At 39.7% G+C, this 27,979-nt stretch overlaps 1 protein-coding gene and 1 long non-coding RNA gene across 2 annotated transcripts; one reads left to right on the top strand and one right to left on the bottom strand.

Annotated features, from left to right (window-relative positions):
- Window positions 1-613: 613 nt before the first annotated feature.
- LOC143862571 (uncharacterized) lies at window positions 614-2,420 on the bottom strand. Its single transcript, XR_013240361.1, has 2 exons — window positions 1,974-2,420; window positions 614-871 (listed from the first exon to the last, which is right to left on the bottom strand). It is a non-coding gene; the product is annotated as an uncharacterized LOC143862571 (long non-coding RNA).
- An 844-nt stretch (window positions 2,421-3,264) lies between these two features.
- LOC143860055 (beta-glucosidase 18-like) lies at window positions 3,265-27,571 on the top strand. Its single transcript, XM_077370562.1, has 12 exons — window positions 3,265-4,005; window positions 5,045-5,111; window positions 5,198-5,256; window positions 7,388-7,463; window positions 7,552-7,626; window positions 14,507-14,594; window positions 16,297-16,549; window positions 16,905-17,020; window positions 17,837-18,086; window positions 18,565-18,667; window positions 19,789-19,891; window positions 27,162-27,571. The coding sequence occupies exons 1-12, from the start codon at window positions 3,883-3,885 to the stop codon at window positions 27,379-27,381; spliced, it is 1,533 nt and encodes a 510-aa protein (XP_077226677.1). The 5' UTR covers window positions 3,265-3,882; the 3' UTR covers window positions 27,382-27,571.
- Window positions 27,572-27,979: the final 408 nt, after the last annotated feature.

Raw genomic sequence — 27,979 nt, 5'->3', positions numbered from 1 at the left:
TGGTGTGCTGCCTTGTGGAACTTATTATTTCAGCAGACAACAGAACGTGTGTATGTGCATAATAACTTGGAAAAGTAATATACTGAAAAGGTAAAAATATTGGAAGAAATGGCACAAAAAATGACAATTCTAAGTTGCATCAAACAGTTTCTATATTAACTCCATAAGTTAAATCTTTGAGGTCATGAAAATAGCAAGCTGGGTCTATAGAAAGAATTACAGTCTTTCAATTGTTCATCCAATGTGGTACAGGCAGGTCAGCGAATTAGCATTTTGATAAACTTATCAAGCAAAATACAAAATGAGCGACAGTTGCAATGAAAGAGAGATGCATGGGGGTCCTTCGTTTGGTTGCAAGTAAAAAAAAATTCCATTGAATTTTTGTAGAAAAAGGGAGAAAACAAGGTGGAAAAAGGGAGGAGACAAGGGAGGGGACAAGCATTTATTAGACAAGAGTGTTATTATGAGTGGAGAGAGAGAGATGAGAGATCACCATTCCCTAGAAAATTACATGGGAGACTCCCAAGGTAATGCTGATGTCACCTCTCTTTTTCGACATTGGATTTTTGTTTTCTAGTAGCAACCAAACGAAGTACCGGATCCAAAAAACTGGTGGCACCAAAAATCTCATTCATTTCTCCACTTATATCCAACAATCGGAATCCCATGATTGGAGGAAAAGCCATCAATTTTCCATTCAAAATAAGTGAACAACATAATCTGATAAACTCAGATGAAGTAAAACAAAAACAGAGCATATCAAATTCAAAATGAAAAGCATATTAGACTGAGAAGCAGAGCACATCACATTTCTTCAACGATCAGTTCCAAATTCCAGAGCTTCTACAAATCGGTCATCAACCAAATTAAACTGGAAAACCAAAAAAAAATGAACATAAAACATAGACATTGAAATTGAAATGAGGGCATTTGTTGCAAAAGGAAAGCACACACCTCATAGAATTTTTTTCTATAAAGTCTCAGGATTCCATACAGTCAGCTAATAAAATCTACAACAGAGCCGAAGATATATTACCCAGTTATGAGAATTTGCAAATTCTCAGTAAAATCTACATGCAAAGAGATATGACCTTGACCTAGACATCCCACAAAGCACAACCAAGCATTCCACTTGTATGGGTCAAGTTACTTATTCTATTTGTGAACAAACAAACATAGTGGCTTCCATACAAAATACACCCACAATTGACTACCAATCTGATGGGTAGATTTTTTTTCCCTTTTGTTTTGAATGTGAAAGGCTAATGGTGGAAAAAAGTACGTGAATTGTAAATTCCTTCTTGTTAAATTGGTATTGACTAACAATCTGATGGGTAGATTTTTGTTCCCTTTTGTTTTGAATGTGAAAGGCTTATGGTGGAAAAAAATACGTGAATTGTAAATTCCTTATTGTTAAATTCCTTACTGATTTTTTTTTTCAGGGAACGCCCATGACATGGTGTGTGTTGAGTCTTGAGTTTTCTCATTGGCAAAGATCCAAAAAATACCATCCCTAATTTCTCGATCAGACTATTTCTATTTTTTAATGTAACAATCTAATAGAATAAAAAATCACTATTGCAAAAGAAAAGTTTAAATTAATAATAAAAATTGGAGTAAAAAGCAAAGCATGTGAACCCCTAAGATTATGTACCCAGTAATTATAGTCGTCCATATCATTTCATCTCACTCAGGCATTTCATCAGACAAATGGCGGGTAGCAGATGCAAGCATTTGCCTAGAACACCCCCATTACATTGATAGCTTAGAAGAAGCACATTCATTATATTGATAGTATTTGGTGACTAAAATGTGAAAGATTATATGAATTAAAGCATCATAATGGATTTCCTATTAAAGCATGAATGTCTGTAGAATAGAGTCAGGTCTTCATACATTCCAAAAATAACCTTCAAATAAAACAACACAAAAAATAAACCAATAAAAAAATATTAGGAAGAGAGAGCAAGAACCTTAGAGCTATCAATCAGAAAATTTCGGCTTTCCTCAAAATCAGTAGATAAATTTCCGAGCTTGGGTTATATTAAGGTCAATGACATATTCACACCCCTCATCTTCCCTAGACATCCCCATCTAGTGTAATTTGACTACTCTTTTTACACCACAGGGGGTGGTCCAAGTAACAAATGGGGTACCATAAAAGAAGTGACATTTTGTCTCCTCCTTTCACTCCCTGGACAACCCTTTTAGTATATAAATTAATATATATATTAAATTCTTAACGAGCCTGGCCAGCTGGCTCAGCTCGGCTTGTTAAGGATTCGAGTCGAGCTTTTACCGAGCCGAGCTTGAGCGAGTTTCCGAGCCCGAGCCAAAATTGACACCCTTAAGTTCGTCCCAAGTCTCAACGCTACCCTTGCATACATGCATGGATAGAGATTGCAACTAAGGGGTAAATGGTAAAAATATAGAAAGAGATCGATGTGTTAAATGCAAGGTTTTTCCAGAAAAAATGAAAACAATTAGGCCTTTTCCTTCCGGCTTAGGCAGAGTAGAAAAATATCTCTAACGTATTGAGAGAGAGAGAGACGCGTGGGAATTGAGGGCGCAAGAGGTATTTCGAACTTAAAGGTGTGGGAATTTGAGGGCATATGAGGCATTTTTCTATTTTAGGTGAGGTGTTCAGTTCACAGATTTTCCAAAAATCAAAAAATGCTGCTGCCACTTTCCTCCTCTCTTATTATAGTAGATAGATACCTAAACATAGAGTTTTTATATAATGTCCGACCGTGAAAATTACGAGGGTAGAGTGTCAAAACCCTGTCCTCTGATTTTTTTATCTTGGTCAAACCACCTTTTCTGACTTCCCACTTAGATAAAAAATCAAGGGGCAGCCCTGCCTTTGTAATTTTCACAGTCGGGCATCATATAAATTCTCCTTAAACATAATAACCATTGTTCCCGATAATCTTCCAAAATATTTCATTTATTTTCAAAGCATTTGCCTTGCAGATTAGTAACCATTCCATTTGTGAGAAGAACCGTTGGTTTTTGATAAAAAGGGACACATATCATAGCACCTCTTGATTTTGTTTTCCCAAATTTAGGAGCAGGTTTTTTTAATGCTTGAGTTGAGAACCTTTAGCCATAATTTCCACTCTTATGTCTTACCGGCTGCAACGGTAAGAAAAGTACCCAGAGGGTTGTTCTAAGTATCAACGGGAAGCACTTTGTCGTTTTGTAAGAGTTTTTTTTTTTTTAGTCGTTGAGCTGGGGTTAGGCAGACCCCCACCAGATCAATTAAAAAAAAGGAGATTACAAGAGGGGGGAGGCAGACAGGAATCCAAAACAAGAAATACATGAAAATATTCAAAAGAGATCAGATTTTCTCTTTGTCGTATTGTAAGAGTTCATAATAAATGAAGGGCCCTCATCAAAATTCAGTAGTGCTGGTAACATTTACTTAAATGAAGCAGCATTATCTCTTTCAACCTTTGATTTTTCAGTCTTCCTTTGGTATCTGATTCCTGGCCAAGCAGCATTTTCTCTTTCAACCGTTTTTTTTTTCAGTCTTCCTTTGGTATCTGATTCCTGGCTAATTTTGCACTTAGTAGCTAATGATATTGGCACCCCCCATAATAAAGCCTTCCATTGAATCCCAGCCTTAACAAATAAAGAGAAAAGAGTTCGAAAGAGAAGAAACAAGCACGAGAGAACTTGCAACGGAGCTCCTCATTCAAACCCACCCTTCTCTCAGACCCTTTTCCCTAATTCAGAGTTAAGACCCTTTTCTATATAAAAACCCATCATCTACTCCCACAGGGCTAACATATTTTCATCCTCTTGTCTTCATTCTTAGATACAGGGAGAGAGAAACTTAAGTGCTTCCTATGGTAGTTTTGGTTATTTGAAAGGTATAAGATGAAGGGTTTGGCGTCTATTCTGTTTATTTATCTGTTCTCCTTGGTTAGCTGCTGTGACCAAGTAAATCGTAGCCAATTTCCTGAAGAGTTTCTTTGGGGAACTTCAACTTCTTCTTACCAGGTAACTCATATACTCTCTCTCTCTCTGTAAATAACAGGAGTCATATTTGTAACTCATACAGTTCATATGTTAATAAGATTCCAAAATTTTATAAAATGACTGGGGGAATTTCGTGTCTCAAGAGTACAGGTAAATGATATATCCACCCCATTTTGCTCGTCTCCTAAGAATGATTGCACTTCACTTCTACTCGGGGAAAGAAAAACAAATTGGGGTGGAAATTGCTTAAAACAAATTAGGTCGAATTCTCCTGTTTCACCTTCTCCTAAAAATAATTTGTATACAAACCATTATTAGTAATATGGGTAGTAAATGCCAATATTATTCATAATATGAGTAAAAGGTCCAAAGACCAAAGTGGTACACCAACATGAACAAAGAAACCCTGACTGATATTGGCACTACCGTGTTTTGATAATTTCAGCAAATCATCTTGGCTTTTATTATTTAAACAGCTGCCAAAGGTTATTGCAAGCTCCCCAAAAGCTCTCAGAAGCCCAATTTAAAACAGAAAAAAACAAGCTGAGTTTGTGAGATGATAAAAAAGCCAAGATGAGTTAGTGCAATTATCAAAACACGAGAGAGAGAGAGAGAGAGCAATGATATCCACACACACTTATTTTAATCTGATATAAGGCAATGATTAACTACGTATTACTTCCTAAATGAAATTACAACTCTGAAGAAAAAAAAGCCTATATCAACAACGGACCAACTAGAATTTCTTAGGTGTCAACATCACCTACAGGTTAAAAGACAGTATCAGAGCAGAATGCTGGTTGTTTTCTCACTGGAGGGTAATTTGGGAAAAAGTAGGGTAAGCTGTAAATGCGAATAAAATATCTTCGGAATGAAAGGTGGAAAGCGCATACGTAAATCTGCATCACATACAGGACAGAAGTATGATTGAGGTCCAATGTTGGTTGTCTAGATAGCGAGGGCATTTTGGGAAACAAGATTAAATATAAAAAGTTTCAAAAAGAAACAAAGAATTTTAATTCTGTGGTTTTTTTTTTTTTTTTTATGTTTCTTTTTCCAGATAGAAGGTGCATATTTGGCAGGTAATAAGAGTCTAAGCAATTGGGATGTTTTCACTCACCTTCCAGGTTTTTACCTTATTATTGAACTGTAATTTTTTTTTTTGGTCATTTATAAACAGATCTTTGAAGCTTTGGAACTTTTTATGGATCAGGAAAAATAATAGATGAAAGCAATGGGGATATTACTGACAGCCATTACTATCTTTACATGGTAATAATTAAAAGCATTGTCTATTTCTTCTTAATTTGACTTCAATATGAACAGTATTGGCTGTTTGGATGCAAGGAAATTTTTTCTTGGAAAATGAGTTCAACAAGATATTTAATTTAGTATCTAAACGTTGATTGATCAATCAATCTAAGATTGTTTAAAATGATCATTGTATGGAAATAGAATTTTCTAATCATATTTCCCAAGTTTCCTATATTTTTTTGAATGGTTTCCAGAGTTTTCCTATATCTAAGTGGGGCGACCAACTTTACAGAGTGTTATGTGGATGATCTGATATGGCTGTAAGGGGCTTAGCCTCAAAGTTTCAGATTGATAATTTGATAAAATAATAAATCTATTCTATGGAAGAGAAGCTTGAAGGACATGGTAATTTAACAAGGTATTACTAAGGCGTTGAAAAAAAATATTGGAAAGTTGAAGAAGATACGAGATGATATCGAATCGAGATGGTCATCCCAATTCAACTATGTCTGGCAAATAATGTTATATTCAACATTATGAACTGAAGGATCAACCACCTAATTATAAAAGCAGTTGGATAAGCTCTACGTGTCAAAGAGCTTGACCAACAAGTTGTATCTAAATTGTCAACTGTACAGGCTAAAGATATAGGAAATCGAGAACCTTATGGAAGACATGACCGTGTTCAACGAGATCGTGGATCATCTCCACAAGGTTGATGAAAACATGACAAAAGACAAGACCTTATTCTTGATTCTTCTGATAATCTGGTTACTACAGTGTTGATTGAGGATAATACAGTGAAGTTAAAAGAAGTTACTAAATAACTCCTGTTTAACAAGACCAGAAGGAACCTCACTTTTGAGATTAGTTAAGATCATGAATCAATTGTTCGTGTGAAAATAATCGAAGGAATGCCGTTTTTTTTTTTTTTTTTTAAATTATCCAAAGAGAAATGATATTTGGTAGAATATGTGAGGAAGGCAAGTCGAGATCTGAGGTTGGCAAGATAGATGTGAATGCTATCATTATCGTGTTTGTCTTCTCACATATAGAAGCTGGGTTCATCTTCCTTGGGTTTTGAGGGAAATCCAAAATAAGGTTTCTTTGATCCTGAGAAAGAGTACATTTGTAAGTAAAGAAGTGGGGAGGTCTTGTGCTTCTATTAGGGCGTGTAAGAGAAAGCTTTGGTGGCCTTTGAGCTTAGAGAGAGCATGAATTGGGATGCAAGGATTTTGTTTAGTCTCCTGTAATCCTTGTTTTGTTTCTCATAGTGGATAATCACTCTCTAGTCAGTGCATGATTGTGATTTCTCATGTGGACGTAGGCATCATTGCAAAATCAAATGAAACTTGAGCAATTGTGTTTTTGCTTCTTTCCATTGCTTCCCGTGTTGTTATCTACCAATATAACTTACAAATCCACAAAATACAGGTTGATTTATAAGGTTTTTAGCGGCTTTTGGCATTTATAGCCAAGAAAACTTATTGGCCTTTTCCTCGGATCTTGCATATCCGCCAATGGATGTTGCCAAAATATTGCTAATTTCTTGGGAAGTTTTTTTAATGGTAACAACATATGCATTCAAAAAAAGAGAGCGTGAATGTCCAAAGATCAAGATGGTCAGTTTAAACGTACAAATAAAATCCAAGATAATATACAAATGAACATACAACCCGAAAACAATCAAGGAGGAAGGGAATCAATCAATTCAGACGAAGATCCGTTGGTTCCCGAGGGAGCCAACTGATTGGACTAAGTTCATGGAGGGTTACAAGAAATGGTATTGGAAGGCTTTGGAGAAGCCAAAGATATGAGCTGAACCAACACATGTTTTGCAACAATTTGCATCCTAGAATTCATCATTTGTTGTTATGTAAACAAAACAATCACTGTACTTTAGGGAAATGATATAAGCAGTATCTTATTTTAGCTCTAAAAGGCTATCACAATTCCTAAAAAGCTATCAACAACCAATCAAAAACAAAAGTGAGGAGTGCAGTTATGAAAATAAGGGTGTGCAAATATCATTTCTTATTTTTATCTATTTCCAGATAGAAGATTATAATTTCTAGTAGCATGATACAAGAATTCATGATACCATTAAAAAAATACAAGAATTTCTGATGTAAACTGAATAAATAAACAGGAAGACATTGAGTTGATGCATTCCATAGGGGTGAATTCCTACAGATTCTCTCTATCATGGGCACGCATCCTCCCAAGTGAGTTCTACTAATCCTTCGGCTTTTACCATTTATTCAACAGATTTTTTCTTCAATTGTAGGATAAATTAATGAATCTTGATCGTAGAGGGTCGATTTGGGGAGATTGATCCTGTGGGAATTGACTTCTACAACAATCTTATAGATGCCCTTCTACTCAAAGGTAATTATCTTCACATCAGACTTATTACCCACCCATTAAATTAGGCATTTCCAACCAAGTTAGTTATCTTATTTGATTTACTTTTACTGGTTCTTATATGCGACAAATTGATTTAGGTGGCATTCCTAATTTTATGCCTAGAAGTAACAGGATCGAAATAAATAGTCACATGAACTAGTGTTCTGGGTCACGGTCCGTTCCGATCTTTATAGGTCGGATCCTAATCAGACAATTCCTCAGATCATACTTTTAGTGTTTGGGCCTCAATCCATTTCGAAATCGGACTGTCCTAAGTCTTGATGGTTTCGATTCGTGCGGAACCATGAAGGGTATTTTATATATCAAACCAAAACCACCCTCATGTTTCCATGAGTTGAAAAGATGGAAGTGTCCTCTCATGCTATGTTATTCTATACCATAACAAAAATACCGGTTATGTTTAGTCTGTACATAAGGAAATTTGAAAATACTTCTTATATTTTGCCATTATTCAATCGGGCCATGGACATTCCGACGGATCCACAACTTTAGAATTTTTATTGTACCTATATGGCTATATCCCACCTCAGACACCCCAACAGACCTGTAACTTGTGTTTATGTCCCACCCATTTAGATTCAAATCTTTTGGGGCAGTTGAGCTCCCTAGACAGCCCCAATATGCACATCATAGGTGCATGTTTAGTGTTAGACGAAAGTTTAGACAGAGAAAATAGAATGAGTTAGGGTTATCCCCCCCTGACTCATATCTTTATACTAAAACATAAAGGGATGTACAAAGTCCTAAATGCCCTTAGGCAAGTTACATATTCCAACACTCCCCTCAAGCTGGAATGTAGATATCATACATTCCTAGCTTGTTACATATATCACTCAATTTTGACTTATTTAAGGACTTTGTAAACATATCAGCTAATTGGTCCCCTGACCGAGTAAACACAGTGCAAATCTCTCTTTTCTGGATTCTTTGACGGATAAAATGACAATCCACTTCAATATGCTTGGTGCGCTCATGGAATACTGGATTGTTGGCAACGTATATTGCAGCTTTGTTGTCGCAATAAAGCTGCGAAGGAGAAGATGAAATGAAGCCAATTTCAGAAAGAAGTGAATGTAGCCAAATAAGTTCCGTGCTTGTCTGTGCCATTGCCCTGTATTCAGCCTCTGCACTGGACTTAGCTATAACATCCTGCTTCTTACTCTTCCATGAAACAAGATTGCCACCTACAAATGTACAATACCCAGTGGTGGACCGTCTATCTGCTGGGGATCCAGCCCAATCTGCATCAGAGAAGCCTTCAACTTTCATATGGCCATGTCTTTTGAACATCAATCCCTTCCCTGGAGCCCCTTTCAAATACTTGAGAATCTGTGTCACTGCAGCCCAGTGAGATGTACGTGGAGAGCTCATATACTGACTGACAACTTCAACAGCATATGAAATATCTGTCCGAGTAACCGTGAGATATATAAGTTTACCGACAAACCTGCGATACCTGCCAGGATCCTCCAACAACTCTCCTTCTGGAACGAGTTTCACATTAGGATCCATGGGTACAGAAGTTGGTTTAACTCCAAGATTGCCTGTTTCTTTTAGCAAGTCCAAGACATATTTTCTCTGTGATAGGAACAAGCCTCTAGAAGAACGAGCAACCTCTATCCCCAAGAAATACCTGAGCTAACCCAAATCCTTAGTAGAGAATTCCTTTTGCAAGAAGGTTTTCAAACGTTGTATACCTTGTGAATTGCTCCCTGTGATGATTATGTCATCCACATAAACTATCAACAAAATACACCCAGCTGAAGAGTGATAACTGAAAACTGAGTGATCCATTGTGCATTGTTTCATGCCAAAGCGCATGACTGCCTCCCTGAATCTCCCAAACCACGCACGCGGAGATTGTTTGAGGCCATAGAGTGACTTGCGTAGGCGACACATGTAGGAGGAAGTCTCCCCCTGAGCAACAAACCCTGGTGGTTGCTCCATATACACCTCCTCAGTCAGGTCGCCATGGAGGAAGGCATTCTTCACATCCAGCTGATGAAGGGGCCAGCTATGATTAACAGCAAGAGACAGGAGCACATGGACAGAGGGAATTTTCGCAACGGGACTGAAGGTCTCAGTGTAGTCAACACAAAAAGTCTGAGCGTATCCTTTCGCGACTAACCGTGCTTTTAAGCGCTCGACAGTACCATCAGAGAGGTATTTGATGGAGAAAACCCACCGACAACCAACAGGACGGGCACCAGGGGGTAGAGAAACCAGATCCTATGTCTCATTACTATGAAGAGCGCCCATTTCTAGGTTCATAGCATCACGCCAACCAGGATGGTCAAGAGCCTCAGCCACTGACTGTGGTAAAGACATAGAAGATAAGGAGGAAACAAAGCTCTGGAAGGTACTGGTGAGCTTATCATAAGAACCAAAACTCGAAATAGGATGTGCAGTGGAACGGGATCTCGTACGAGATGCAATAGGAGAATCAGAAACAACAGAGGAAGGCGGAAGAGAAGATATCTGAGAGCGGGACAGAGGGATCATCGGCTCAGAAGATGATTGTGCGAGAGGAGGTAGAAGAGACCTATCTGTAACTTGGCGCCGCTGATACTGCTGTGTAATTTTAGGTGGAGCTGGCTTCTCCAACGTGGCAGAAGAAGTAGAAGCTGCAGAAGCTGGCCGCACGAAAATAGGAGATGACGGAAGAGAAGCAGGTAGATCTGGTAAGAGAAGCGAGACCTCGGACTCGAGAGAAAGGGTGAAAGATGCCGCGTCATGTTGGAAGAATGCCTCAGACTCAAAGAACGTAACATCGGCTGAGACAAACCAGCGACGCAGACGAGGGCTATAGCAACGATAGCCTTTCTGCGTACGGGAATACCCCAGAAAGACACAACGCTCAGACCGGGGATCGAGTTTGTCACGGCCAGGTCCAAGGTGATGAACAAAACAAACGCATCCAAATACACGAGGTGTCAGACGAAACTGTTCCTTACTAGGAGATAAAATCTCGAAAGAAGAGGCACCCTCTAAGACAGAGGAAGGAAGGCGATTTGCTAAGAAACACGCCGTGAGAAGGGCATCACTCCAGTAGGCCATCACTCCAGTAGGCCTTAGGAACACTCATCTGAAAAAGAAGAGTGCGACCTACTTCAAGCAAAAAACGAAGTTTCCTCTCAGCAACACCATTCTGTTGAGAGGTGTACGCACATGAAGACTGATGTAAAATCCCATGTTGGGAGAGATAGGATTGAAAGCCATTAGTATCAGAAAAATATTCTCTAGCATTGTCAGTACGAAGACATTTAATATTGCAATTATATTGATTCTTAATTTCAGAATGAAATGTGTGAAAAGCAAAGAACACGTCGGATCGACTCTTCAGTAAATATAACCAGGTCATGCGTGATAAGTCATCAATAAACACAATAAAATACTGAAAGCCAGTAGCAGACGCGACCCTCCCCATACATCAGAATGAACTAATTCAAAAGGACTAGACAATCGACTAATGATCCGGGACGGAAACGACATACGACGGTGCTTCCCGAGTTCACAGGACTCGCACTGAAAACTAGAAAAAGGTCCGGGAACCAGAGAAGTCTGCTGCAACCGCTGAAGTGAAGGATGCCCCAGGCGACAATGCCACTGAAATGTATCCACAGAGCTATGTAAGACAGTAGGCGGCCGGCAGTCAAGACGATAGAGTCCATCTACCTCACGACCCGTTCCAATCGTCTTCCCAGTCGAGAGATCCTGAAATGAACAGTAAGATGGGAAAAATGAGACAGAATAGTGAAGAGATTTAGTAATTTGGCTAACTGAAAGTAAACTAAATGGTGATTTTGGTACACATAAAACAGAAGATAAGGTAAGAACAGGATGAGGGGAGATATGACCAACACTAGTGATAGGTGTAGTGGACCCATCAGCAAGGGTGATAGACTGAGAGGGAGACGAGAAAGAGCGAAAAGAATTAAGCTGAGAAGAGTTACCAGTCAGGTGATTGGATGCGCCAGAGTCAATGATCCATGACCCTGAGCTAGATATAAGGGTAGTGGGTGAACTACCTGGCTGGGCCGAACCTGCAGAGGGAGGACGAGAACTGAGCCGCAGACGCTGGAACTCCTCATAATCGGCACGGGATAATGTATAGGTGGAATCAGCTGGTGCAGGAACAGAAGCAGAGGGAGCGCAATCTGAAGCCGAAGCAGTAGTAGCACCCATGTGAGCCGAGCGTGCCTGACGAAGCTCGGGATGCAGGGTATAGCAATGGTCAATATAATGTCCCTCGCGCTGACAGTGAGTGCAAAAAGAACGGCCACGTCCACCACCATAACGACCACCACCACGGCCGGCACGGCCACGACCATAGGAGGCTCCACCACGAGGCGGGCGAGTACTGCCATCATAGGTCGCGAGAGCAGAACCATCAATAGGAACAGATATTATTGGATCACCAGGAGAGCACTGCTGGACGCGGGAGTAAACCTCAGTAAGGGAAGGAATAGCGCCAGAACCGATAATTTGCTGACGAAAATGCATGTACTCCGGACCCAAACTCTCAAGGTACTGCACAACACGGATCTGATCCCTCTGACGGGCAGCCTCTGTGAGATCCGTGGTAAGCGGCATGTAAAAAGCTGCTGACAGAGGCCAACGAATTGGTTGTAATGGGTGGCAAGAGGAAGATCACTACAGCGGAAACGCATCCACTCGGAATAGGTAGAGCAGATCCGACTAATGTTTGCTACGCCAGAGTAAAAAAGAGTAACCTGATCCCAGATCCGTTTCGCAGTAGGCAGAAGCATCAAGGGCCCAGAGACGTGAGGGGCCATACTCTGCCACAGAAGGGTATAAACAAGAGCATCCTCTTGTTCCCATCGATCAAAGGTGGGATCCGTCGTAGGAGGAGGATCACGACGAATGACGTGGGCTTTCCCACGGGCAATAAGATACTTCTCGACGGCTGCTTTCCAAGTAACGTAGTTTGCCCCATCCAACTTAGCAGTAGTGATATGTGGGAATGATCCATCCACAGAGAGAGATGATGACGAAGAAGACGCCATAGAGGGTGTCAGACGAACACCGGGAGCCACTCCTGTGGAAGGATTGTCAAGCACCTCCTCCATAATAACAAGCAAGAAAGAAACAGACAATCCAAACCAAGACGAATAACAGGAGATAACAAAATAGGTGGGCAAACTAGGATACGCCAAGAAAGCTAGACGCGGCTCCAAGAATGACGGGCATCGACGAAGCTTGACAAGAGGGAAGCCATGAGGCACAGAGGGGAGCCGCAAAGACAAACGAGAATCAAAGTAGAGTAAGAGATGAAGATCTAACACATAATAACAAGGAGAAAAGAGTGGTAGGGTTTACCAAGGAATGGGCGGGAGAGGAGGAAAAATGATGGGGGTTGAAAAACTTGGGGTATGAGGCTTACCAGCAGACCTACGAATTGGGGGCTGGAAGAAAAAAAATTCTGGTGCGAGGCGAAACACAGCCCTGGAAACTTATTTTTAGGAAGGGGGGGGGGGGTCAGAAAATATTTTCCTGAAAAATTTTGGGGGGGTGCAGATCCTCGGTCCTGGAGAAGGTTTTCGAAGTTGGTGAGAAAATATTTTCCTGGGAAATTTTGGGGGGGGGGGTGCAAATCCTCGGTCCTGGAAAAAGATTTCTGACTTGGTGGGAAAATATTTTCCTTGAAAATTTGGGGGGGGGGGGGGGGGGGGGTATCCTCGTTCTTGGAAAATAATTTCCACCCTGTGTGGAAAATGTTTTAGGGGTTGCTGCGCAGGGGAGGATGGGGGGGTGGCGGAGAAACGTGGCGGGCGTGTCTCGTGAGGGACGGAGGGCCTGGTGCCTTCGGCTCGGAGGGAACGACTCCTTCTCAAGAGGAAAAAGACAGTGTGCCGGTGTGCCTCGGATGAAACTTGGCCCGGAGTTGGGTTTCGCAGCGAGGGGGGTGGGGTGGGGGGTGGCAGAGAAGATGGAGGCTGATAGAGAACCCTAGGGATCAGAAAACCCTAAGGCTCTGATACCATGTTAGACGAAAGTTTAGACAGAGAAAACAGAATGAGTTAGGGTTATCTCCCCCTGACTCATCTTTATACTAAAACATAAAGGGATGTACAAAGTCCTAAATGCCCTTAGGCAAGTTACATATTCCAACATTTAGTATACTATTTCTACACCATAGATGAGATCCACTGTGGATGTGGATGGTCAAGATCAATGTACCAAGCAGTTCACATTCATTGTCGACGGTTAGATGAATATTGCTGCGGAAAAGGTGAGATGTTTAGACCATAGTTACCAGGGTGGGAAACGAAACGTGAAATGGAAACGAGAAACAATAAAAAAATTGTACGAGAGACGTCTTAGGAAATGATGTGTTTTTTCCAAAATGATTTTCGTAAGTTCCACACATGTTTTCTACACGTTTTCTACGAGTGTTGCATAGGCTTATCACGCGTTTACACAGTATTTACATAAGTTTTCCATATGTTTCCCATGTGTTTCAGAAACATTTCTCCAATTTTGTATCATATTTTGGAAACGTTTCCGAAACGTGTTTCCCTCATTTTAGGGGAAACGAGTTTCCCAACTGCGAGAAACGCGTTTTAGGGGAAACGGGTTTCCTACCCGCCCAAGGAGTTTCCGGTAACTATGGTTTAGACGGTGGAGATGCCCACATGTTATGAACATGGAAGTGGCCAACGACCAAAGTCAGTTCTAATTTGGACCAATGTATCCCTAACCTATCTTATTATATGACGTTCTTCATTAATTATCGAACCGACTTTGGAGCAATGTGTCCCTAACCTATCTTATTATATAACGTACTTCATTAATTTAATTTATTAATATTTTGTAACAGGGATAGAGCCATTTGTTACGTTAAGCCATTATGATGTTCCTCAAGAACTCGAACATCGATATGGCTCATGGTTGAATTCACAAATACAGTAAGATTTTCTCCTCTGTTACAGTTTTTCTTTGTTGCAGTTTTGGTATTGCTTCAACCTTGTTTGTTTGAATGGTGAAGATGAATTAAAACTATCTTTCAAAAAAAAAAAGGATGAATTAAAACCAAATAAAAAACAGAGCCCTAGACCGAGATGCCTCGACTGCTATTATTGTTATCGACATTGCTTTTGGCCCATCAAATAAGATGGGCAGTCTAAATCAATCAATGGTGGGGTCCACTATGTAATACTAAATGTGCTTTGCTGATTTATAGTGAGGTCGTGCCCTCGTTTACTAAACAGGTCGCGACCTCGTTTACTATCTTCATCCTACAATCTCCCACCGCAGAAGATCGGCCAACCATATGGCGGATGGTTTAGCAAGAGAGGGGGTTATGATGGAATCCACAAGGGTGCAGACAAACGATACCACATTAAGGGCTTAATAGCTTTGTTTTGGTGGGGCATCTCTGTGAGTGGATGCGGGGGTTATTGTACTGATCGTTTACTGTTGTTTTTGGAGACATCTTGTCCCCGATTCGATTGTATGATCTTCGGCTATTAATAAAGGACTTTGTTATCTTTCAAAAAAAATAAAATACAGTGAGGTCGTGCCCTATTGAAGCGTTCAACCCACTCTTAAAGCTATTAAAGTTTTTTGTCTCAAGTTATCAAACTACTAAAAGGAGGTTAATGGTCACTGTTTGAAAGCGAAAATGACAACAGGTACAAAATGTCTCTAGCTCATAAAAATAGATAGAAAAAAGCATCCAAGAAATAGGGAAGAAAAAAAATGCAGAATGTGAAAGGAGTCGTGTAATACAGAGACTTGTCGATTCATCCAAAATTCTTAAGTACTTGTCAATACATGTCATCAGATTCTAAAATATAAAATAATAAGCCAAATTCAACCAATCCTCGTCATTTATTTACTAGCTAAATCATAAATAAAAAGTTAAAATAATTTTAAGACTTATGAAAGTGCTATAGAGTGTAAACATGGACAAAGAGTCTCAATGTTCCTACATCCATCGCTAAATCTCAGTTCAACACATCTTTGATTTCACCCAAGGCCTACGGATTTGTACACAAAAACCCTTATTTCTCTAGATCTTAACGAATATTACCAACGAAAAAAGTCCAATTAAAAGAAAAAGGAGAAACATAAATAAGAAAAAGGAGAAAAAAACTCCTTCGAGAGATTTTTCATCCACTCCTTAGTATGCTTTTTTCAAAAGATTCTGTTAAGAAAATGAATAGCATGAAGTACTATACAATTTTTTAAAGTGTTGAAGTTTTGTAGAGTTTACAGAAAACAGCGTCAGCAATACCACTCAGAAAAAAACAAAAATAAAACATATATTTTGAAAAAAATGCAAAATTTTGCTCACATAGATTTTTAAAGACACAGTGTTCTGAACTATTGCAGTTGGTGCCACCTTCATTTGATGATCCTAGCCCTTTCATCTATTAGGCATGGTCTAGGGTTCTGTCCAAGAAAGCAAAGCAATTGGTCCTTGTGGGCCATAGAACATGTGGTTTGCCTCATGATGGCCTACTGGATCAACGTCTCGATAAAACAAGTCCCTTTACGGCCCCAATAGTGAATGCGGGGGAGCTTGGGCACAATGGCGCAAGGCTTCTAACATGCCCTGTTTGCCTTTTCTTTTCTTTTTTTCTCTTTCTAACAAATAATTTGTAGGCAAGATTTTGGATATTACGCCGAGGTTTGTTTTGAGGCATTCGGTGATAGAGTTAAATACTGGAGCACCTTCAATGAACCAAACATATTCATTAGAAATGGTTACCTCAGTGGAGAATACCCACCTGCCCGTTGTTCCATACCATTTGGCAATTGCTCAACCGGCGACTCCTCGTTAGAGCCGTACCTCGCAGCACACAATGTAATATTATCACATGCAACTGCCGTCGATATTTACAGGAAAAAATATCAGGTACAAACTACACTCTACACCACAAGTATTAGATTTTTTGGGCCCATCTATCGGTGGGCTTCCACATGCACCACGTCTCCAGAATGGGAGTCTTAGTCTTACAAGGTTAGAAACAGTGTATCTGGATAATAAGTACGTGTAGAGAAACAGATAAAACTAGTCATGATTTTGGTGATGAATTATAAGAAAATCTCTGTTATTACATAATAGAAACAGTGCCCTATGCATGGGAATTAATAGTATCTATAATCACAAAAGTTATACTTGTTCTGAAAGAAATTTTTTGTGAATTATATAAAAAGGCTATTTCAAGATTTCGCTCTAATAGAATTACTGTGCAAATTTGTTTATTAAGGTGAAACAAAGAGGTTCAATTGGGATCGTGCTGGCTATTTTCTGGTATGAACCCTTCAAAGATATCCCAAAAGATCAAGCAGCGGCTCAACGACTTCTAGGATTCAATTCTCCCTGGTAAATAAAATGATTCATCAAAAACATATTAGTGAATTCCACATTTTTCGCACACCATGTTAAACTATGTTCATTTTTACATAGTTATTATATTTATTGCAATTGCTATTGTCAGTTTTACAAGTTTGATTCAAATCAGAACGATTGGATGCCAATATTCATTTTATTGAATCCTTTAAAATATATACACATACCATTGCTACATTTATATTTTTTATTTCTTAATATTCTCATTAGTGTAGCGGAGATGCGAATGCTTAGATATGGATGTGCGGCCACACAAGGTTAGATAGAATTAAAAATGAAGACATTCGTAAAAAGGTGGGGGTGGCACCAATTGAGGAGAAGAAGAAAGAACACCGCTTAAGATGGTTTGGACATATCCAACGTAGGCCTTTGGATGCTCCAGTGAGAAGAGGCGACTCGTGCCAAGTTGATGGAGTTAAAAGAGGTAGGGGCAGACCGAAAACAACTTGGGTAGAAACAGTGAGGAAAGACTTGATAGCTAGGAACATAACAGAGAACATGACCTTGGATAGGATAGAATGGAAGAAAATGATCCACGTAGACGAACCCAACTAGAGCTAGGATTTGAGTCGGATAGATTCCTTTCACCTTCTTCATGAAATTTTTCTAAAGGATTCATTTAGCCAACCCCAACTAGTTTGGGAAAAAGGCTTTGTTGAGTTGAGTTGAGAATATTCTCATTAGTATTAGCATCATCATCGTTGCTGTCGTTGTCATTTGTTGCCCCATCTTGGTTCACTACCATGAAACTTTCATATCAATATTTGAATTTTTTTCTCTTAATTTCAGGTTTTTGGATCCTATAATGTTCGGTGATTATCCTCCAGAAATGCGCGAGATTTTGGGTTCGAGATTACCGATATTTTCACTGCGTGAAAGGAGAAAGTTACAAAATAAATTGGATTTTATCGGAATTAACCATTACACAAGCCTCTATGCAGAAGATTGTATGTTTCAGCCATGTGAGTCAGGCAATTCTGAAGGGGAGACGTTCGCATTCGAATCTGGAGAAATAGACGGACAACTCATCGGGGCCCGGGTAAAAAGCTTACAACACAAATGGAAAATAGGAATCAAAACACTTTCTAGCGAACATAATATAAATCAAAGCTTTTGGGTGCAAAAAATCATTCGCCAAATCAAATACCTCTTAAATCAAAGAAAAGAGGTTCCCAACAATCCACATTTTAGATCAAGTCCATTTGATTAAGGTGATGACTAAGGGCCTCTTGGCTGGAACCAGTATCAGATCTTATTTGCAAATAATATTATCTAAAGTAAATCTTTTTTAGAAATGATACGGTATTGCCTCTTTGGAAGTCATTATAAGGTTTATAAAACTATTATAACCATTATTTGCAAATAATCAGATTTGATGTCAAAAAAATTATATGAAAATAAGATTTAGAAAGTGCTCAAAGAGGCCGTAAGCTTTCAACACCCTTAGGTGAGAGTTAAAAATACATTTCTTGTATAAACAAAACAGAGCATCTTATCTCTTGATTATTTTCATGCAGACTGCAATGCCAGTCTTCTTCGTTGTTCCCTCTGGTATGGAAAGGACCGTCATGTACATCAAGGATAGATACAACAATACCCCCATGTTTATTACAGAAAATGGTAAGAAAACAAATATATGTGACGAATAGACATGGATTAAGTATAAACGGCTAAAAGGTGTTTGAGCACTCTTTGACCCCAAAACACACAGGTTGTAAAGACATGTTTGTGTATCTCGGATGCATCCACGGACCTTCACAAACAACACACACATTCACATGTATATACACATACGCACGCATATGTATGTCTGTGCATACATATGTGTGTGTGAGTGTGTGTATGATGGGCACGTGGTACATGGATTTAGTGATCCCCACTGTTAATCTGATGGGCCAACACAGTTGACCCATTGGGTCCAAATCTCATGCAGAATTGAGATCCCATCCACAAGACTGGGGCATGCGAACAATGAATGGCATAAAGAAATCAAAGAGGATGCTCTTTTCATTACCCCTGATTAAGGGGTTTGTATCATCAAGATGACGATGGACTAGGCGCAATGGGTCGGACCTGTAGTGACGGATGGCCCAAAAGAGTTGTTAACTTAATCACTAAACTATATGCCCGTGCCCGTGCCCGTGTGTGTGTGTGTGTGTGTGCGTGTGTGTGTGTGTGTGTGTGTCTGTGAACTGCTCTCTTTCTGCCTTTCTGTGTTGATCCCCACTGTTGATCTGATGGGCCAACATCAGCTGACCCATTGGGTCCAAATCTCATGCAGAATTGAGATCCCATCCACAAGACTCGGGCATGCGAACAATGAATGGCATAAAGAAATCAAAGAGGATGCTCTTTTCATTACCCCTGATTAACCTAATCACTAAACTATATGCCCGTGCCCGTGTGTGTGTGTGTGTGTGTGTGTGTGTGTGTGTGAACTGCTCTCTTTCTGCCTTTCTGTGTTGAACTTAAAGAAAAAAACATTAATGGGTATTTTAGGATGTATATGCATCGTGTGTGTGTGTGTGTGTGTGTGTGTGTGTGAACTGCTCTCTTTCTGCCTTTCTGTGTTGAACTTAAAGAAAAAAACATTGATGGGTATTTTAGGATGTATATGCATCTTTATAAGAACTTCAATTGCAGGGTACGGCCAAGCGAGTGTGTGTGTGTGAGAGAGAGAGAAAAAAACATTGATGGGTATTTTAGGATGTATATGCGTCTTATAAGAACTTCAATTGCAGGATACGGCCAAGCGAGCAATTCTTCCATTGAAGACTTGATTAATGACACGGCAAGAATAGACTATATCTGTAGCTACCTGGCTTCCCTAAACCAAGCAATGAGGTATCTCTGTAAATATACATATCCATAACAGTTCATTTCCATTATTTATAATAGCTTTACGGCCTCTTTTGATGTTTAGATGCCACCTAAATCGGTCCTTATTTGCATATAAGGTTACTTCTTGAGTGTAATCTTATTTGCAGATTGGACGTTAAGGATTCTTTGCATATATGTATATATATAGGGAAATGATATCCCCCCCCCCCCCCCAACCACCCTTTAAATGGATAAAATCTCCCCCCCCCCCCCCTCTCTTTAATGGTTTCTGTGAGAATGGTTCACTTGAGGATAAATTTACGCCCTTTAACGTTTTTCTTTGCCTTTAAAACTTAACGAATAACGTTAAAGGGCCGCGGGGGGGATATCATTCCCCTATATATATATATATGTATATATATATATATATATATATATATATATATATATATATATATGTGTGTGTGTGTGTGTGTGTGTGTGTGTGTGTGAGGAAAATGATTGTGAGCTTGAAGCTCATATAGCTTATATGAGCTTGAGGGCCCAAACACATGTGGGCCCACATTGTTAGGATGATCCAAAGCATTCATTTGAAAGGCCCTTACATAGATAGGGTGTGTACAAAAAATCAGCTCCATAGGATCATCCTAACCCATCCAAAAGTAGAGGGCAAAATGGACAGACACTGTTTGCCACAAATCCGCCCATTTTTGCCCTCCGCTTTTGGAGGGGTTAGGATGATCCAATAGAGCTGATTTTTGGTACACACCATATCTATGATGGGGCCTTGCAAATGAATGGTTTGGATCACCACAAAAAATGTGGGGGACCCATGTGTTTGGGCCCTCAAGCTCATATAAGCTATATTAGCTTCAAGCTCACAATCATTTTCCTCTCTCTCTCTCTCTCTCTCTCTATCTATCTATATATATATATATATATATATATATATACACACACACACACATATATATATATATATATATATGAGAAAACGGTTCCTACACATATGTGTAGATAAGTTATCTACACACCAGCTTAAAATATAGTGGGGGCCACATTATTTGGGTGATCCAAGCCATTCATTTTTAAGGCCCTCACATAGATAGGGTGTCCACAAAAAATCAGATCCATAGGATCATCCTAACCATTCAAACTGTGGAGGCAAAAAAGGGACTAATTTGTAAAGGTTTAAAGACATCCATTTTACCTCCACAAATCGTAGGGTTGGGATGATCCTATGGATCTGATTTTTTGTAGACACCCTATCTATGTGAGGGCCTTTAAAATAGATGGCTTGGATCACCCAAAAAATGTGGGCCCCCACTGTATTTTAAGCTAGTGTGTAGAGAACTCTCTACACATATGTGTAGAAACTGTTTTCTCTCTCTCTCTCTCTCTCTCTCTCTCTCTCTCTCTATATATATATATATATATATATATATATATATATATAGGGGAAACATTTTCTGCGCGATACCTCAGATAAGTTATCTGAGCAAGAGCTCAAAAAAACATATGGGCCCACATTGTTTGGATGATCCGAAGCATTCATTTGGATAGTCCAAAGATAGATAGAGTGTGCACAAAAAATCTGCTCTACAGGATTATCCTAACCCTTCGATTTGTGGAGGTTAAAGTGGATGGGTATAAACCTCCAAAAATTGAAGGGTTAGGATGATCCAATGGAGCTATTTTTTGGGCACACCCTATCTATGTAAGGGCCTATCAAATGAATGCTTTGGATCATCCAAACAATGTGGGCCCACATGATTTTTTGAGCTCTTGCTCAGATAACTTATCTCAAGTATCGCGCAGAAAACGTTTCCCCATATATATATATATATATATATATAGAGGAAAGTGAAGCTACACCACCGGTGTAGCTAACTTAGCTACACCGCCGGCTTAAAATACAATGGGCCCACATTGTTTTGGTGATCCAAAGAATTCATTTGATTGGCCCTCACATAGATAGGGTGTCCACCAAAAATCAGCTCCATAGGATCATCCCAACCCTACGATTTGTGGAGGCAAAAATGAACGTGTAAAAACCTTCACAAATTTGTCCATTTTTGCCTCCATACTTTGAAGGGTTAGGATGATCCTATGGAGCTGATTTTTGGTGGACACCCTATTTATGTGAGGGCCAATCAAATGAATGGTTTGGATCACCAAAACAATGTGGGGCCATTGTATTTTAAGCTGGCGGTGTAGCTAAGTTAGCTACACCGGTGGTGTAGCTTCACTTTCCTCATATATATATATATATATATATATATATATATATATATATATATATGAGAAAACGGTTCCTACACATATGTGTAGAGAGTTCTATACACACTAGCTTAAAATACAGTGGGAGCGCACATTGTTTGGGTGATCCAAGCCATCCATTTTAAAGGCCCTCACTTAGATAGGGTGTCTACAAAAAATCAGATCCATAGGATCATCCCAACCCTACGATTTGTGGAGGTAAAATGGATGTCTTTAAACCTTCACAAATTAGTCCATTTTTTGCCTCCACAGTTCGAATGGTTAGGATGATCCTATGGATCTGACTTTTTGTGGACACCCTATCTATGTGAGGGCCTTAAAAATGAATGGTTTGGATCACCCAAATAATGTGGCCCCCACTGTATTTTAAGCTAGTGTGTAGGAACCGTTTTCTCTCTCTCTCTCTCTCTCTCTCTCTCTCTCTCTCTCTCTCTCTATATATATATATATATATATATATATATATATATATATATTTGTGGTTAAGTGTTTCTCAACAAATAGGTTATCTGCGCAATCGCGCTTAAACACTCTCCCATTGGCTCTTAACATGTGGGTCCCCCTTTTACCTTTTTGCACAAAACCAATGGGATTGCGCACATAACCTCGCAATCGCACAGAAAGACTTTACCGATATATATATATATATATATATATATATATATATATATACAGAGAGAGAGAGAGGGGGGGGGGGGGGGGGGGGAGGGTTCTAGCTTAGCTGCTAACGTTAGCGTAAAACAAGGGTGGGCCACATTGTTGGGCATGGATGGGGTGTGTACCAAAAATCAGCTTCATTGGATCATCATAGGATGTCCATTTGTGGGGGTGAAAATGGACAGATATTGTTTGTCCACTAATCTACTCATTTTTCACCCCACAAATGGACACCCTAAGATGATCCAATGGAGTTGATTTTTTGTGGACACCCTATCCATGAAAGGGCCTTCCAAATGAATGCTTTGGATCCCACCAACAATGTGGGCCCACCTTGTTTTGCGCTAACGTTAGCAGGAACCCTTTCCTCATATATATAGAGGAAAAGGATTGTGCGGTCGACCGCACCTAAGCCTAGGTGCAGTCGAGGGCCCAAACACATGGGTCCCACATTTTTTGTGCTTGTTGAGAGAAAGAATTAGAGAAGAAAAGTGAGTTAGAGAGATGATCTCCCCCTCACTAATATATTTATTAATAATGGAGAAGCATAATTACATCTATGCCCTCATGCTTATTACATATATCCAACACTCCCCCTCAAGCTGGAATGTAGATATTGTACATTCCTAGCTTGCTTCAAAAATCATTCAACTTTGACTTAGGCAAGGGTTTCGTAAATATGTCAGCTAACTGGTCCACAGATCGAGTAAAAGAAACCTATATCTCTCCTTTATAAATTTTCTGACGAATAAAGTGGCAATCCACCTCTATATGCTTGGTTCTCTCATGGAAAACAGGATTGGTGGCTATGTAAATTGCAGCTTTATTATCACAATAAAGCTGCGCTGAAGAAGAACAAGGAAAACCAATCTCCACCATGAGGGAACATAACCAAAGGAGCTCCCCTTTAGTATAGGACATAGCTCGATATTCTGCCTCAGCACTTGACTTCGAAACAACTTCTTGCTTTTTACTTTTCCAAGACACCAGCTTGCCCCCAACAAATGTACAGTAGCCAGTGGTTGATCTCCTATCTGCTGGAGATCCTGCCCAATCTGCATCACAATAGCCTTCTATTCTGACATGTCAATTTTTCTTAAATAGTAGTCATTTCCCTGGTGCTCCTTTCAAATAACGGAGAATCTGAACTACTGCCGCCCGGTGAGAAGTACGAGGAGCACTCATGAACTGACTGACTACTCCAACTGCATAGGAGATATCTGGGCGAGTAAATGTAAGATATATGAGCTTGCCAACTAGTCGTCTATATCTGTCAGGGTCTTCCAACAGATCTCCTTCCTCTGGAATAAGTTTCACACTAGGATCCATAGGCATAGATATAGGCTTTACTCCAAGATTTCCTGTTTCTTCTAGTAGGTCTAACACATACTTTCTCTGTGATAGAAAGATTCCTTGAGAAGAATAGGCCACCTCTATCCCTAAAAGTATCTAAGTCGACCTAAATCTTTTGTAGCAAACTCTGTCTGTAGGAAACTCTTCAACCTTTGAATTCCTCATGAGTTGTTTCCTGTAATAATGATGTCATCAACATACACAATCAGAAGGATGCATCCTGCAGAGGATTTATGACTGAATACTTAATGGTCTACTGCACATTGTCTAAGACCAAAGCGAATAACGGCCTCACTAAATCGACCAAACATGCTCTTGGAGATTGTTTCAAGCCATATAAGGATTTCTTAAGGCGACAAACAGAGGAGGACATCTCCCCCTGAGCAGCATACCCTGGAGGCTGCTCCATGTAAACCTCCTCCTGTAGATCGCCATGCAGAAAGGCATTCTTCACATCAAGTTGATGCAGAGGCCAACCATGATTAGCTGCCATGGATAAGATGACATGAACTGAAAGAATCTTGGCTACAGGGGAGAAAGTCTCATGATAGTCAACCCCAAAGGTCTGAGTGTACCCCTTAGCAACCAGACGAGCTTTCAACCGTTCAACCTTGCCATCAGGTAAATACTTAATGGAGAAAACCCAACGACAACCAACTGGTCGAGTCCCAGCTGGAAGAGAAACAAGTTCCCATGTTTGGTTGGATCGAAGTGCCTCCATTTCCAGATTCATAGCAGCTCGCCAGCCAGGATGTTCAAGAGCCTCCTGTAATGATTTGGGTAACTCGACAGAGGACAAGGAAGAAACAAAGGCTTGAAAAGAAGGCGTTAGTCGATCATAAGAAACAAACTGAGAAATATGATGGGTTGTAGAATGAGACCGAGTACGAGAAGCAATGGAAGAATTAGAAGTAATAGCAGATGATGGTAAAGAAGATACCTCAGGGGGGGCAAAATGCGGACTGTTTGGGTTTTCAGGGGGCGCGAGTGGGTTTCAGGGGGGGCAAAAAGATGAAATCTGTTTTGGATATGGGGAAGGTTAGGGCTAGGTTTGGGGCTTGGGAGAGATGAAGATGAGAATGAGGAAGGGGTTAGGGAGAGATAAAGAGGAGGATGAGGAAAGGGGTTAGGGTTAGGGTTAGGGTTGAGGAATGGAGAAGATGGAGACTAAGGGGTTTCCCTAGGGATCAAAAACCCTAGGGCTCTGATACCATGTTGAGAGAAAGAATTAGAGAAGAAAAGTGAGTTAAAGAGATTATCTCCCCCTCACTAATATATTTATTAATAATTGAGAAGCATAATTACATCTATGCCCTCAGGCTTATTACATATATCCAACAGTGTTGATCAAAACCATTCATTTGTAAGGCCCCATCATAGATAGGGTGTGTATAAAAAATCAGGTCCATTGGATCATCCTAACCCCTCCAAAAGTGGAGGGAAAAAATGGGCAGATTTGTGGCAAACGGTGTCTGTCCATTTTGACATCCACAAATGGATGGGTTAGGATGATCCTATGGAGCTGATTTTTTGTACATAGCCCATCTATGTAAGGGCCTTTCAAATGAATGCTTTGGATCATCCTAACAAAGTGGACCCACATGAGTTTGGGCCCTCGACCGCACCTAAGCTTGGTGCGGTCGACCACACAATCTTTTTCCTCATATATATATATATATATATATATATATATATATATATATATATAGAGAGAGAGAGAGAGAGAGAAAGCTATATGTGCATGGCTGCACAAACCATAGTGGGAGCCACATTTTTTGGGGGATCCAAAGCATTCATTTGGAAGGCCCTTCCATGGATAGGGTGTGTACCAAAAATCAGCCCTTTAGGATCATCCTAACCCTGCCATTTGTGGAGGGAAAAAATGGGCAGAAACAGTGTCTGTCCATTGTCCCATCCAACTTTGATTGGGTTAGGATGATCGTATAGGGCTGATTTTTAGTACTTACCCTAACCATGGAAGGGTAGGGTCTTCCAAATGAATGCTTTGGATCCCCCAAAAAATGTGGCCCCCACTATGGTTTGTGAGCCATGCACAGATAGCTTATCTGTGCAGCTGCACATACTTCATTTCCTCATATATATATATATATATGTGTGTGTGTGTGTGTGTAACTTCAAAACCATTTGCAATAAGATTATATGCAAATAGTTTTTAAAGGTATGCAGAGAGGCACTTAATCTGTCAGGAATTCCCTCTCAAATTAATTGTACCCATATATGCAAAGAAACATGCATGCCTGCACCTACCCACATCTGTCTACACTAAAATTTTAGATATTATATGTATGTGTCGAATTATAAATGATTAAATAACACCAACTCCAACAGCTTAAGCTTTTGAAGTAATTGGTTGTTTCACATGGTATTAGAGCTATTGCCTCACGGTAGGTTCTGGGTTCAAAACCCAACAACTCCTTGATATTAAATCCACGCATACGGCCAACCCAAAAGAGGGCCCACATGTTCCAAGTGTACGGCCAAACCTAAAAAAAAGGAGAGGGGCCACATGTGAGGGGGGCTGTTCAAGTATAAGTGATTAAATAACACCAACTCTAACAGCTTAAGTTTTTGGAGTAATTGGTTGTTTCGCATGGTTGTTGAAGTATAAATGATTAAATAACACCAACCCTAACAGCTTAAGCTTTTGGAGTACTCAGTTGTTTCGCATGGTATAAAAGCTATTGCCACACGGCAGGTCCTGGGCTCAAAACACAACAACGCCTTGATAATAAAAATCCATTTGTTCAGCCAACCAAAAAAGGGGCCACATGTGCCACGTGTACAGCCAACTAAAAAAAGAGGGGCCACACGTGCGCAGGGGAATGTTGAAGTATAAGTGATTAAATAACACCAACTCTAACAGCTTAAGCTTTTGGAGTATTTGGTTGTTTCACAGTATGTACGTAGATACACATACATCTGTTACATAATATACATATGTATCTCATGCTCTCAAGGATAATCATCTCATGCATGGCTGCAGGCAAGGAGCTGATGTGAGAGGTTACTTTCCATGGTCTTTACTCGACAATTTCGAATGGCTTTATGGTTATACTGTACGGTTTGGGCTTCATTATGTGAATTTCAAAACCTTAGAGAGAACACCCAAACTATCTGCCCTGTGGTACAAACAGTTTCTTGATGATCCAAAGATGTTAAAGCAGAAGGGCAATGACTTGAGATTGCAAAGCCTGCCAACCTAATTGACATACAAACATAACTGTTTCTACAGTTTATTACTTGCGTTTTATTGGATTCTTATTTCAATTGTTTATGGCATTATTGCATATTGTTGTGTTGTATTATCGTATAGGTTCTTTTGGTAAGCAGGTGTGTTGTCAAAGAAATGAGAAGTGAAATAAATTTACTTGATTTATTGTTTACTCTCTATAAGTTTTGTTCTCAATCTCTGCTTCTATATGCTTTGGTTCTTTCATCAAGCACGCAGGGTTTTAAATTTGCACTGAAACTGACACGAAACTGACACTAAAAAAAATGACCGAAATCTTTCCATTTCCATCCTCATTGAAACGATATTAAACTAAAACACATATTAAAATCAAAATTGTAAGTGCATTAGTGGTATACTATATCAATGTGTTACATAATTACATTTCTATGAATTGCATGTAAAATGTGATGTATGTACGATGAATACGTATTTATATAAATTACAAGTGAAGGGTTTTCTATCCACTATAAAAATATATGAATAACAAGTGAAATATTGTACCAACTGAATTACCAGCTATGTCACAAATAGCCGCCATATTTTCAAAATATAGCAATTTTATCGCAATA

This window comes from Tasmannia lanceolata, unplaced genomic scaffold (assembly GCF_043159265.1).
Source record: "Tasmannia lanceolata isolate RefF3 unplaced genomic scaffold, GAP_Taslan_0.1 ptg000037l, whole genome shotgun sequence".
NCBI lineage: Eukaryota > Viridiplantae > Streptophyta > Magnoliopsida > Canellales > Winteraceae > Tasmannia > Tasmannia lanceolata.
Note: the sequence above shows the minus strand (reverse complement) of the source record. Positions and strands in the feature narration are given on the sequence as shown.

Coding starts and splice junctions, on each gene's coding strand:
- LOC143860055 (XM_077370562.1), top strand. CDS start 3,883: ATGAAGGGTTTGGCGTCTATTCTGTTTATTTATCTGTTCTCCTTGGTT. Junction 5,257..7,387: donor GCCATTACTATCTTTACATG/GTAATAATTAAA, acceptor ATAAATAAACAG/GAAGACATTGAGTTGATGCA. Junction 17,021..17,836: donor CTAGGATTCAATTCTCCCTG/GTAAATAAAATG, acceptor TCTTAATTTCAG/GTTTTTGGATCCTATAATGT.